Raw genomic sequence first — 12,853 nt, 5'->3', positions numbered from 1 at the left:
ACTTTCCTTTCTAACACATGGGATTAAAGTAAATATAAAAAAGCAGTACCCACTCAGGAAGTAACAAAGTGTCAGGAGTTGGGAAGTAGGGGAAAGGCGTGTTGAATTCAGCATTCCTGGTTCTCTTTACTGTCCAAAAGAAATGAGTAAGTGAGAATTGCCTATGTATCTGTGTCTCTGGATGGACACAGACTGCTTGCACGAGATTTTCTTTTGCATCAAGAACAAACTAGTGGTGTCTTACTACAGGGTTTTCCCTGATAGGAAATCTTACAGGATCTGATTAATCTTAAGTATTTTTGTTTGGTTTCTTTTCTTACTCAGTAAGGGAAGCAAAATGACTATTGGGCCCAAGGCAGATTTTGTGACTTCTGACACTTCTCATTACCCCGATCAGGGTATGAGAGGTACAATGCCATGCGAGCAGACCCGGCACTTTGCTTCCTGGAGAAAGTCGGGATGCCAGATGAGAAGTCCCTTTCTGCAGAACAGGGCACCACGGACGGGGCCTCAGAAGTTCCTGAAAGGTGAGGAGCTGCGTGGGCCAACCCCAGGAGGTGACATTCTGTCCCATGAGCCATAGCCCCTTCACGAGATGCAGCTCTCCATGGCCTCTTCCTCTCAGTCTGACGTCCCTTTAAGCCATCTCCTGCTGGAATTACCTTCCCAGATTGCTGCTTTGGTTACATCCTAATGTGCCCCAGACCTCTATTTTTTTAAACTTCAAAGTGCTTTAAACCAAATACCAAATTTCTGTCCTTCGTGGGTTCCCACGATGTCTACCATCCTGCCCTGCTCCTCAGCCAGGCTTTTCTTGTCTGGTCAGAGGATTCTCAAGGAAAAATTCAGACCTCTTCTACTTGGTAGAAAGTTAAGATGACACATGACAAGTACAGAGTTCCTTACCTTGAAATTCTTCAGGTGAAATTTCAACATCATTTAAGGATTGCACAGTCCATGAGTAAGATAGATTAAGAGCTGTTCTTTATAGCAGTGGCATTTAGACTTTGTCCACAGGCAGTTTACGAGCAAGTATAGAAGGATATTTTTGAGTTTTATTTTTTATTCTCATCACCCCCAAATGTAGAAACTAAACAAAGAGCCAAAAACTGGCCCTCCAAAATATATATATATATTTGGAAAATACAAGCTGTGTCCCTTGGCTTGTGCTTGGTAAGCTTCTGGCTCAGTGTTCTTCCCAGAAGTAGCAGAAATTGCTTCCCATTGTCCAGGACTGTGGCCAGGGTTGTGCATGAGGGCGTGGCACTGCCAGAACATTTGCCAAGACCAAAGAAGGGTGAATGCCTCTTCGCCCTGTTCTTAACCCCTAGTGAGCACTTGAGTTACCTTAAGGTTCTCTGTCCCAGAGGAGTTTTGTGTATGCACATAGTAAAGATGTATTCCAGGAGATGTTAACTAATGTCCAAGTAACTGGCAATACTACAGTATAAGTCCCGGGTCAGGTCTCAGAGTGTATTGTGTATATTACCGTGGGATGGATTCTTTTCTGTGGTTTAAGAAGTAAAGGTAGCAGTTTCTCCTGTCTCCAGGATCTGAGCAGCAAGATGAAATGACTTTAAATAGAAATCCTTAAGTCAGTCTATAACGGAATCATGAAAACTGGATTAGCATCAGCAACAGCCAAGCTCATGAGAAGGTGTACGGCAGCTCACCTAAGCAGGTGTCTGGTGGTAATGGGAGAGCTGCCTTCCCTCTGAGCAGTCACTTCGGAGTTCCCTTCCAAGAAGTGACTCTTGCCAAATGTCAGTGATTCTGTGTGGTCTGAGGACTAACTTGGTTTGCTAATTTCAGTCTCTCAAGTCTATTCTTTTATCAAAACCACATATTCAGGTAACTCTTGATGGACAGTAGTTACCTTTTTTCTGGCAGTGTCACTGTTGATGAGCCTCTGAACTTACCCAAGCAGGTCATGAGTTTCAAGCTCACATCTCTGGAGGGAGGCACTTACCCACAGAAAGAAGTGATAACCCTGGGAAAACCAAGATGAGAACTGTGGAGAAAAGGGTCTTTTAATGCCAACTTGAGTGTGGGGATGTTCATCCTGTTTCCAAAGCAGCTTTTAGGTAGTATGTGATGCTTTTGCCTTTTTTTTTTTCTTTTTTTTTTTTTTTTTTTTTTTAATTCTAGAGTCCACATGGATAAAGAAGACAATGCTGAAGACAAAATAGATGGCCTCCAGAAACAAATGGTGAGCCAGATTTACCGTATTGGTAATACACAAGGTCTTTGATGTCAAGAAAAAAATCCTTATCTTGGGGAACTTGATTACATTATGACATTGCATTTTCCCCAACAGTTTTGTATGTGTATCACAGTGATGCTAACATTGATAGAGTCAAGGTACAAGGTACATTTTCTTCCTTGATCATAAAGACCCCTGGAGTTTTACAGCCACAGTCTCCCCTCCTTCCTGCCTTCACATCCTGTTTAATACCTGACAACCACGAACCCATTAATTTTTGTAATGTTGTTGTTTTAAGACAGTTACATAAGTGAAATCTTGTAAAATGTAATCCTTGGGAATTGGGTTTTTTCCTCTCGGTGTAACTCCTTGGGAACTGCTCCGGGGTGTCACTGTGATAATAATCTGACCCTTTTTAGTGCGCCATGGTGTGGAGCCACAGTTTACTTCACCGTCACTGCCAAAGAGCGTCCAGGTTGTTTCCGCTTCTGTTTGTTACAAATGCCTCTATACTCATTTGCATTAAAATTTTGTGTGAATATACGAGTTCACTTTTCTGGGATAAATACTCAGGCATACAGCTGCTACATGGTTAGCTTTTTTCAGAAACTGGAAGCTAGTTTCCAGCATGGCTGTCCTACTTTCCACTCTTGCCAGCAGTGCCTGAGTGATTCCATGCCCTCATCATCCTCCTGCTTCTGCTGTTGGCACTGTTTTTCGTAGCTGAGCCGTTGTGATGAGTATGCAGTGAATCTGTGCATTGTCCTGACTCCGAAAATGTTGAGCATCTTACTGTGTGCTCGTTGCCATGTCTGTCTTCTTCACTAAAGTGACTGATGTCTTTTGCCCATTTTGTAATTGTACCATTTTCTCTTTTTACTATTGATTTTGAGAGTTCTTTACTAGCTCAGATTCTAGTCTGGTCAGATACATGGTTTGCAGATATTCTCTACCCTGTAGTTTGTCTTTTTACCCTATTTACATTGTCTTTTATAGAACAAAAGTTTTTTATTTGATGAATTAATACTCAGTTGTTCTTTCTGTGGATCTCTTACAAATTTTTTATGGATTATCTCTGTCTAGGGGTATCTGCCAAAAGATTTTCTTTTGTTGCTTTTTTTCCCTAAAAGTTTTACAGCTCTACATTTAGGTCTTAAGGTTTATTTTAAGTTAACTTTCATACAACTGGGGAGAGTTAGATTGAGGATCTTTTTTTTTTAGCCTAATTGCTCTAGAAACACTTGTTTGAAGTTGTCTTTCCTCCTTTGAATTGCTTTTGCATCGATGTTGAAAATTAGTTGGGCATACTCGTGTGACTATTCTAGGATCTCTGTTCTGCTCCATTGTCTTTGCCAACAGCACACAGTCTTATTCACTATTGTTTTTCCTCTAAGGTATCTTTTCTCTCTTGGTACTTTCAAGATTTTTTTCATCGCCTTTAGTTTTCAGAGTTTTAACTATGGTACTCTTCTGTGGATTTTTTTTGAAATCTGCCTTTTTGTAGTTTGCTCAGCATCTTGAATCTGTAGGATTATTCTTTTGTTGCAGTCCAGTGAGGCATGTCGTCTCTAACAGAGGGCCGGGAGAGGTGCAGTTCAGGAGCACAGTGCTAAGACATCGCCTCCCGTATTTTGTTTCTCTCTTGTTCAGATTGGCTAGTTCCTTCTCTTCTATTTCCAAGTTCACTGACTATTTTCTCTTTGTCCTCCATTCTGCTCTTGAGCTTGGCCATGAAAGTTCTTTTGTTTTTTGGCTGTTACGTTTTTTTCAAACCTAAAATTTCCCCTTGGTTCTTCTCTGGATCAGTATTAACTTGCTAAAACTTTGTTTTTTCATTTGTGTATACATGTCTAGAATTGCTCACTGATGACTACTTTAAATTCTTGTGTCAGATAATTCTGAACTCTGTCATCCCAGTGTTAGCATCTGTTAATTGTCTTTTCTTCACTCAGTTTGAGATCTTCCTGGTTCTTGGTCTTATGAGTGATTTTTTTTAATTGATTCCTGGACATTTGGGCATTATGAAAATCTAGAGCTCACTTAAACTTTCTGTACAGCTGACTACCTGGAGGTGGAACTTAGCACTACAGGTGGGAGTAGAGCAGGTGTTTCTCATTACTGTTGGCAGGAACAGAGGTTCTATTCCCATGCTTCCTGTGCTGACTCACAAGTGGGGAACCTTATTACCTATCAGGGAGACAATTCTGGTACCCCACTTGACTTTTTCTCACACCCCAGCAGGAGAATGGGTGTCTTGTTAGAGCCTGACAAAGGCTCCCCACTTCACTTGCTGGAATGGAAGTGGAGAGCCACAGTTTCAGGTGAAGTGTAGTGGGTATTGTATTAACATGTTGTGTCCTTTCCTTGTCTTTGCTAGAGCTAACAGACTGGTGTTGGTGCTTTTTTGTTTTGCCTTTACCTTTCCAGGTAGCCAGCTTCTTTGGCTCCAAATCTAGAATGTATATGGCCAAAAAAAAAAACAGGGAACTTACTGTCATGTTGTTCCTTGGGTCCCAGCTTGTCCATCTTTTCTTCTCCTTTTTTAGTTGTGGTTGTTTTATACATGTAATGTCTAGGGATTTTAGTTGTACTTTGAAGAATAAGGTAATACGTATTTTCCTTGTGCCTCCAAGTCTGCATTGGACATTATAAAATAGTTTCTGGGACTTTGCATATAAGACTGAAACCTTACTATAGTCCCAGAACCATTTTGTCACATATCCTCTGGCTTTGAGTGGTAGAGTCAGTGAGCCGGTTAGAATTTCATGGGTTTTGAGTTCCAGAGGTTACTGTGACAACTGACTCCATCCCACAATAATCTCTCCTCTCCTCCTTATCACCACCCAGAAGTGACGATTCTTTTGCTTCCAGTTACTTTAACTTTCATCATCTTTGATTTCCTGTAACAGTAGTAATGACATTACTTTTCCAAAGTAAGAAATAATTATTTTCTTATCTCGGGTTTAAGAAGCAGCATAATGAACCAAATCAGCATGAAGCTTCACATCCTGGACTTGGGTTCTGATGTCAGCAATTAAAATTCAGGTCTTACTATTCCAGTCCCAAGCTTGTTGTTTGGAATTTGGACTGTGTTTCTGATAGACACAACTCAAGTAGCAAAGAAATTACATGAATACCTTATAAGGAACTTTACTCTGCCCAGCACTCTCCACTTGTTTAATTTGACCTACCCCTTCGCTGTGTGAAGTAAGCACTTCACATGTCAGTGCCCTCGTTGTCACGAGGAAATTTAGGTCCAAGGAGATTAAGAGTTTGCAAAAATTTCACCACTGACAGAATTGAGTAACTACTCCCTAGCTAGTTGGTATTGTTTTTCTTAATCAAGTATTTTTTTCATAGTCAAGAAACTAGAAAGTCTTTCAGCAATATATAGATGCTGCTTCTTCCCAGCAGCAGCTTCTGTGAGAAGGCAGCCACCAGACCAGCAGCAAGGCAGGCCTGTGAAGCTGTTCACATTAAGCTTTACAGGCTTGTTAGTCAGTCAGTCAGTCTTCGATTTGGGAGAGATCTGGGCACTGAAAGGGTTGTGGCAGAATCAATAAAAGTAACTTAAGTTACCATATAGGAATTATGTTTCTTCATACGGTTAAACTTAGCTTCTGGAACTGCTTTAAATGTAGCTTCTGGAACTACTTTATTATCCATTACAGAATTAATGCCTTTATTTATTTTGTTCTTCAAAACTCTGCAATATGGGCTATAAAAAATAATCAAAAGCAGATGGAATGGGGAGTGGCTGCTCCCCCTTTTGAGATAGACATATTATAAATTGATTAAGCTTGACTAAGCTTGACTTCAAATGCACATGCTAAAATAAAGTCGAGAACAACCAACATCTCAGTGAGGCCTGTTGTACCACACAGTCCTACCATCCTTCCCTACCCCCAGTAACTTCCTGCACTGAAGGCGCCAATTAGGGGTTTCCTTCTCCCGCTTGTGTTCTCGGGGAGATCAGGTAGGTTAAAGAATTCATCACACTTGGGCATAGGAAGGGAAACAGTATGTCGGCAGATCAGCACAGCAAGGAGCCCCAACATCCCTTCTGGCAGTCTCTCGGAGTGCCATTTCCTGACTAGCATTGCTGTCAGGGCATTCCAGTAGGTTTAGGTATTTCCAGGATCCATGGGATAAAGAGAAATGTGTTCATCCCAGAAAAGCCTCTTTAGCTGTTGGGTGACACTTACTCTGATTCATAAATCCAGCTTCTGTTGGTCTGTCTACCAAGAACAAAATTGTTCTTCTCTGATAGAATTTTTAATTCTTTAGGCAAGTTTATTCTCTCTAAATCTCTTCAGGTGAAATATCCTAAGTTCTTCTGCTATTCTTTATGTCTTGTCAATCTGTGACATTCAGAGAATGTAAGTTAGAAGGGGTATTTGGGAGAATCTCCTCCCTCCTCCCCACCCTCTCTAAGTTTTGATACCAACAGAACTTTGATTGGCAAAGAATTAAGAGATTTCAGGTGTACTGTAGAATCAGTGAATCTACAGAGACCTTCTGAAGCAGGTAGTTTAAAAGTTTATTTGTATTTGGAATACTCTGGAACCTAGAATTATAAAAAAAATCTTTGTCAGACCTAGTACAGAGAGAGATTACTTCTCTTTTAACAGAAATGGTGATGTTAAGGACCCCGCCCCTCTGCAGTCATCGGGCTCCAGGCTCTAGGCACTCTTGGGAACAGGAGATCACCCTGGAGGGTGATGTCACGTGCAGGAGGAGCTCACATGCACTCTCACAGGGAAACTTGGAGCCTTAAAGGATCAAATCCAACTGTAAGAAGAATTTGCTTAGGCACTGAACAGCTACACATTTCTTATGAATTAAGTGCTTAAAGCGTCTCTGGACTCAAAACAGTAATATTTAAATTTGAGTACTTCCAACCTGACTAAATGCACTTTGCCCTCCACTAGGGAATAGCCTTATCCCCATTCTAGAGGAGAGGAAGCATAGTTCTAGTCAGCTGCAGAAACAGTCCTGCAGCTAGAGCACACAAGGACAGTGATTCCCCTGCTCAAATGTTTATCTAAATCCTGTGACCTTTCCATAATTAAGTCATTGAGTTTTATGTGAATGACATTTGACTTGCCTCCATTTTCTACATGAAGCTTATACAGGAGTACTTGATTTTCCTGGGAAATGAAAACTGTCAAGGGATCTTTTAAGTTCTACTTGTGTCCACTCTGTTTCCTCTACGCAGTGATATGTTATTGAGAACTCCTTCAATGTATTTTTTCTCTTATCAGCAGAAAAGTTTTATTCCTTTTAAGGTCATACAAGTAAATCACATTCAAGGTCTTAACTTACACAGCCAAAATAGCCATTTAAAGCATTAGATATTGAGGTACAGGACATACAGTCCTGGGGTGGGAGGCTTCACCATCCGAAGCTTACACCAAACTCTGCTCTGTCGACAGCTGAGCTCTGCTAGTGCTTAGGTGTAGTTGAGGGTAAGAGCGTTTCTGCAGACCCGAAGGAGGACTGCTGTGTGCTAGGACATTTTAGAGGGTGTTGGTAGGGAAACATTCCACTTGGCACCCAGAGAAGAGGGAAACCAGCTACTCCTTCAATATGAAGCTCGGAAGTCACCCGTTAATTGGCCTTCCTCTGAGTTAGTAACATTTTTGCTTTCCCACTGTGTTGAGGAACACATCAATCACTCTGTGTGGCCAGTATTTATGTCTCTTACAGCCACCAGGTGCAAGGTTCTGTCTCTTTGACTTTTGAAGCCACCGAGCCTGACAAGTTCCTGACATTCAAGGGACAAGTTCCCTAAGTGTAAGATGACAGTTCATCACCTGTCTCATTGGCCCTTAGGAAAAGGAAATTCGAGTCTGAAGGTCCAGCAGGTCTGTGTTTCCTCTGCCACCACTTCTAGCAGGGAAAGGCAGCCAGGACCAAAGGAGCAGCCAGCCACACGCTTGGCAGACGGGACTGTCTGTATTCGGATAAGGACACGGCCCCACACTCCATGGAGAAGGAACCCAGTATGGACTTGTGTTACCGTTGGTTACTGGCAGTGGCTTTGAATCTCCCCAGTGTGAATTCCCCACCAGGAGCAACGCTGGGCCATTGACTGCGCACCCTCTGGAGTCAGACCTTCTGGGTTTGAGTTCCCTCTTTACCACTTGATAACTGCAATCCTGGATGTTATCCACCTCCCCTTGGCAGTTTCCTCCTGCCTGAATGCTTGTAAAGGATTCAGTACAGTATCTGGCCGCTTACTACCTGGGTTTCAACAGACCTTCGTTGTTATCTTTGTTGCTGTTCTATTATATTATAAAGTCTCCTTTAGAGTACACATTTCAGTTGAAAGGTGGAAGTGTTGAGTAGTTATTTAGTGGCTGGCATAGTTTATTAGTATTTCCTCATCAAGGCTGCCATCTGTTCGGCATTGGCTTTGTAGTTTGGTTAAGTATTTTATATAGTCTGTTCATTTGTGCCCCATTATCACTGTATAGGGTATTATCACCCCCACTTTGCAAATGGAGTTACGAGAGAGTGCAGTGGCCCACGGGCTCAAGCCCGTGTGTCCTCAACATGGAGAAATTGCGTTTTACAGCCACTTGCCTTTGTTTTGATATGTTTCTTGTCAGCACTCTCTGGGACCCTTCACTCTGAAGAGATTGATTTATACCTCTTCCAAGGTAAACCTTTCTTCATTTGATGCACATAGGCAGAGTTAAGGTGCTGAGTGCTAACTTCAGGGCCCTTCCTTGACAGAGGTCTGGCCTCCCTGATCAGTCTGTCACAGCATCGCACATCACACTCTCTCTGCAGGCTGCTTGCTCAAGTTACGGCATCTCTCTTCTTGGGCAAACCGGGCTTCTCCTATCTGTTATTTCTAGAGAGAGGAAGTCCCTCCCAAGAGAGGGCAGGGTCCAGAGCCAGGCACTTGGTGGTACAAGAATCCTTATTTGAGAGTTTACTTGGTGCCACTCACATTTGCTAACTGTACACCAGCAGAAATTGTTAGGTGGACCGAAAGGGAACCCTGAGGTGTGTGTGTCCACATCACACCAGTTTGCAGCTACCCCTGTGGATGTGGCACGTAGTGACACCCCCTGTTCGTAAGAAGGAACATCATAGTTTCAGGGCCCTACCCCCACATTTTATAGGCCTTAGGGCATTTCTCAGTCTAAAGGTGGCTGTGTTTACAACTTCAAAGGCTCTATATGGATACTGTGAGGATGCTAAAAAAAAATGTTATCTGTGGCGGGAAAGACTATGAAACATGCCAGTTCATTTTATCTTATTTTTTTTTGAACTACTGAATAGTAAGAAAAGATGGCATCTGCTTCAAAATGGCACGAGCAGACCTGCCTGAGGGTTTGCATCTTCTCTGATATTAGAGGGCAGAAACTGTTTGGGCCAAGGAAGGAAGGTTAAGCTGGTATTCTTCAATTCCCAGTTCATGCCTCATCCCCCAGGACAGCTCTTCAGCAGCTCTTTCGACTTGCCCCTCCCTCCCCATAAGTTAATAGTGGAACAGGCTTCTCAGATCACACTGCCTGTGTTTGAAAGCCAGCCCTGCAGCCAGCCAACCTGGTGACCTTGGGTAGTGACAAAGCCTCCCCAGGGCTTGTTTTCTGTGCCTGTAAAGTGAGGATAGTGGCCGCTTCTTCCTGGGAGGCCACTCTGATAACTGAACAAGCCATGGAGAGGGTCCTACACATGGCCTGAGTAACGCAGTTCGCTGTGACGTTAGCTGTGCTAGGTCTCTTGGGAGAAAAATGCATTCCAAAAATGCACCCCGGTCTTGTGTACCTTTTCAGAGTTTCTTCTTTCAGGCCCTTTCATGATATTAAACCCAAGAGAGTTGTTTTTGTGAACTGGATCGAGGCAGTGGTGTCTGTCAGCTCCTCATGTTTTAGTTTGCTGCTTGCTGTGCTGTGTAATCACATCCTGAAGGCAGCAGTCATATTCTGAAGGATCAGAGAGTAAACATCTTAGACTTGGGGACCACCACTAGTCTCGGTGCATATTTTTCTCCTTTTGTTTCAAACCATTAAAAATGTCAAAACAGCTTCTAGCTTGAGGCCCACATAAGAACAATCCGCAGACTGTGATTAGCTGGCCCTTATTCTCGTCTGCCTCTGCGTCTGGGTGGGTGCTGGGTGGTTTCCTCCTTTCATTAGGTCAGACAAAATAAGAGTCAGAAAGTGATGTTTTCTTCTAAAAAATGGTGGCCTTTTGAAAACTAGTACTATCTCTTCTTCCACCCACAAGCTCCTACATGTCTTAACTTAAGATGTAGATTTTTCCCCTTTTTTATGGCAGTAAATACACATAAAATTTATGTTTTTAACTGTATCATTCATATGGAAAACCATCAACAACACCACTTACAGACCCCAAGTCGTCTTGCAGAGCTGAAACTCTATTCCTATGAAGCAGTGACTCCCCAGTCCCAATTCTGGGCAGCCCTCCCAACACCTGTCTACCTTCTGTGATCTTGACTACTCCTGGCTTTGCGTGTGAGACCATAGTGTGTGTCCTTGTGATTGGCTTATTTCATCTAGTGTGATGTCCTCAAAGTCCTTATGTTGTATTGCACATGTCAGAATGATGTGTTCCATGTATGTGCCTTGCTTTGCTTCCCTGTCACTCACCTGTGGTTGGATGCTTGGGCAGCTTCCATGCTTACGCTGTTGTGAGTCGTGCTGTTGGGAGCCCGGGTGCACACATATATATCTCTTTGAAACCTTTCAGATCTTCTGGGTATATACTCAGAAAGGGATTGCTGACTCCAAAGGTAAAATTCACTTTATAATTTGTGGAGTCCCTGTACTGTTTTCCGTAGCCACTTGTTCCATTTTACAGTCTAGCCAACAGTACACGAGTTACATTCTTTCAGTATCCTTGCCCCCTTGTTGTCTTTCAGATTTCTGTTTGTTTGTTTTCATAGCAGCTGTCCTAGTGGGGTGCTTTTCACTGAAATAACATTTGCTTACATCGCTGTATAGGTTCCACTAAGGAACTTTAAAAGTTCACTCCTGAGACCTTGGTTCCATGACAGCCAGTTTGACAGATAGTCCAACATGGGTAAGCTCTCAGTTGGAGCTTATCGTGATATTACTCCAGGTTTGCTTGAAGCCTCAAATCATGATATTAAATTTGTGAATTTCTGGGGCTTTACTCCATCAGGCCTCATGACTGGAGCAGTCATGTTTTAGGAAAATAGCGTCTGTTGCTGTGAAGTATGCTAGCTATAATGAGCATGAACATGGTACACCTTCAAAGCCAAAAAAAAAAAAATGTAGGCACAGCCTTTGTGAAATGACAGTATTAAATTGCAAGCAATGATGCTAAAACAAATATTTAAGCTCAAGCTCACAGCTAAAACAGCGCTGTGAGCTTAAGAGGATGCCAGTCCATCATTTCTTAAAGTAATTCTCTACAGGTGGAATCATGCTTATTTTACATAAACTGCTTTCTGACTTTCAAAGGCACGAGTAAGTGAGCTTCCTCAGGGATCAGCTTGGCCTTTGAGGTATTCCTGAGCAAAAGGCGGCTCTTTCTGTGGAGGGGCTTCTGAGGTGGTCTCTTCTGTGCTGCAGTTTTGCTGATGAGATGGCTTCATTTATCCTCAGGAGAGTTCCAGTGATGGAGGTGATGGCATTTTTGGTGAAAAGAAGGATGACAGCCGGGCAGGTGAGACTGTCCTTCTGAAGGCAAAGAAAGTAAGGTCCCAGTTTGTAGTTATCCTTGAGTTCATATGTAATAAAAGTAGTGTTTTTTAAAGACACTTTTATAAAAAGCCAATAAGTTGACTGTCACTCTCTCTGGGAGTCACACAGGGAACTTGAAAGTGGCTCTGACAACCTTCCTCCCCTGGCATTGAAAGGCACAAGTAATGTAAATGATGATACCTGAACTTAGACTGGAGTCTGAGATTAAAAAAAAAAAATCACGGTTTCATTGAATCATTTTGTTTGTTTTTTGGGATTTTTTTTTTCCTTTTTGGAAAAAGTTATGATGGGGGGGTGACTTGGTTTAGTTTTTCTTTCTGAATTCAAATTTAGTGAACACTTTGGCCTTTGGAAGCCACAGCTACACAAAAGTTTATAGTTGCACATGGAGAAGGCCACACGTCTGCTTGTTCAGATTCCTTACCCAGTGTCCTCCAGTCATTTGGACCTTCACAGAACTAGGCATATTTGTTTTTGTGAGATGACAGTGGCAGCCCTTGCAACTCTGCCTATCTCCTGCACCAGTTATAAGCAGCAATACTAGGCTATTGAATCAGCCTTGTTTCTATTAAAAACAAACAGCAAAAATAACAACATCACTTTTTTTTTTTTTTTTCTGGTTCTGCTTGTAAATACTAATATCCTCACTGATGTTTGAAGCCCAGGATGGCTCTGACCCAGACAAATCACCCTGGCCAGTTTCATCGGCTCTCACAGCTCGTCTCAGACGTCTGGTCACGGTTTACCAGCGCTGCAATCGCAAGGAACTCTGCCGACCTGAAATTCTGGGACCGAGTAACCAAGGATACTGGGTCCAGGATGAGATGTTCAGGAGAACCTCAGAAATGGATCTCATCAACAAGGAAGCCCAGAAGAGGTAAAAGCCAGTGGCCAAAAAGGCATATCTAGCCACTTCAAATAAAAAGGTCTAGCTGATAGC

The 12,853-nt window shown here is 42.5% G+C and overlaps 1 protein-coding gene across 1 annotated transcript in view; it reads left to right on the top strand.

The window, feature by feature from the left end:
* CHD6 (chromodomain helicase DNA binding protein 6) overlaps positions 1 to 12,853 on the top strand; it is a 125,091-nt gene that overhangs the window by 92,260 nt on the left and 19,978 nt on the right. The window contains exons 25-28 of the mRNA XM_004687388.2: positions 398 to 527; positions 2,149 to 2,209; positions 11,815 to 11,875; positions 12,574 to 12,790. Coding sequence (XP_004687445.1) covers positions 398 to 527; positions 2,149 to 2,209; positions 11,815 to 11,875; positions 12,574 to 12,790 — 469 coding nt within the window. The remainder of the gene's footprint in view (positions 1 to 397; positions 528 to 2,148; positions 2,210 to 11,814; positions 11,876 to 12,573; positions 12,791 to 12,853) is intronic.

The sequence above is a fragment of the Condylura cristata genome, unplaced genomic scaffold, assembly GCF_000260355.1.
Source record: "Condylura cristata isolate star-nosed mole 26May11 unplaced genomic scaffold, ConCri1.0 scaffold00022, whole genome shotgun sequence".
Lineage (NCBI taxonomy): Eukaryota > Metazoa > Chordata > Mammalia > Eulipotyphla > Talpidae > Condylura > Condylura cristata.
The sequence above is the reverse complement of the archived record's forward strand: the minus strand, read 5'-3'. Positions and strand labels throughout refer to the sequence as shown.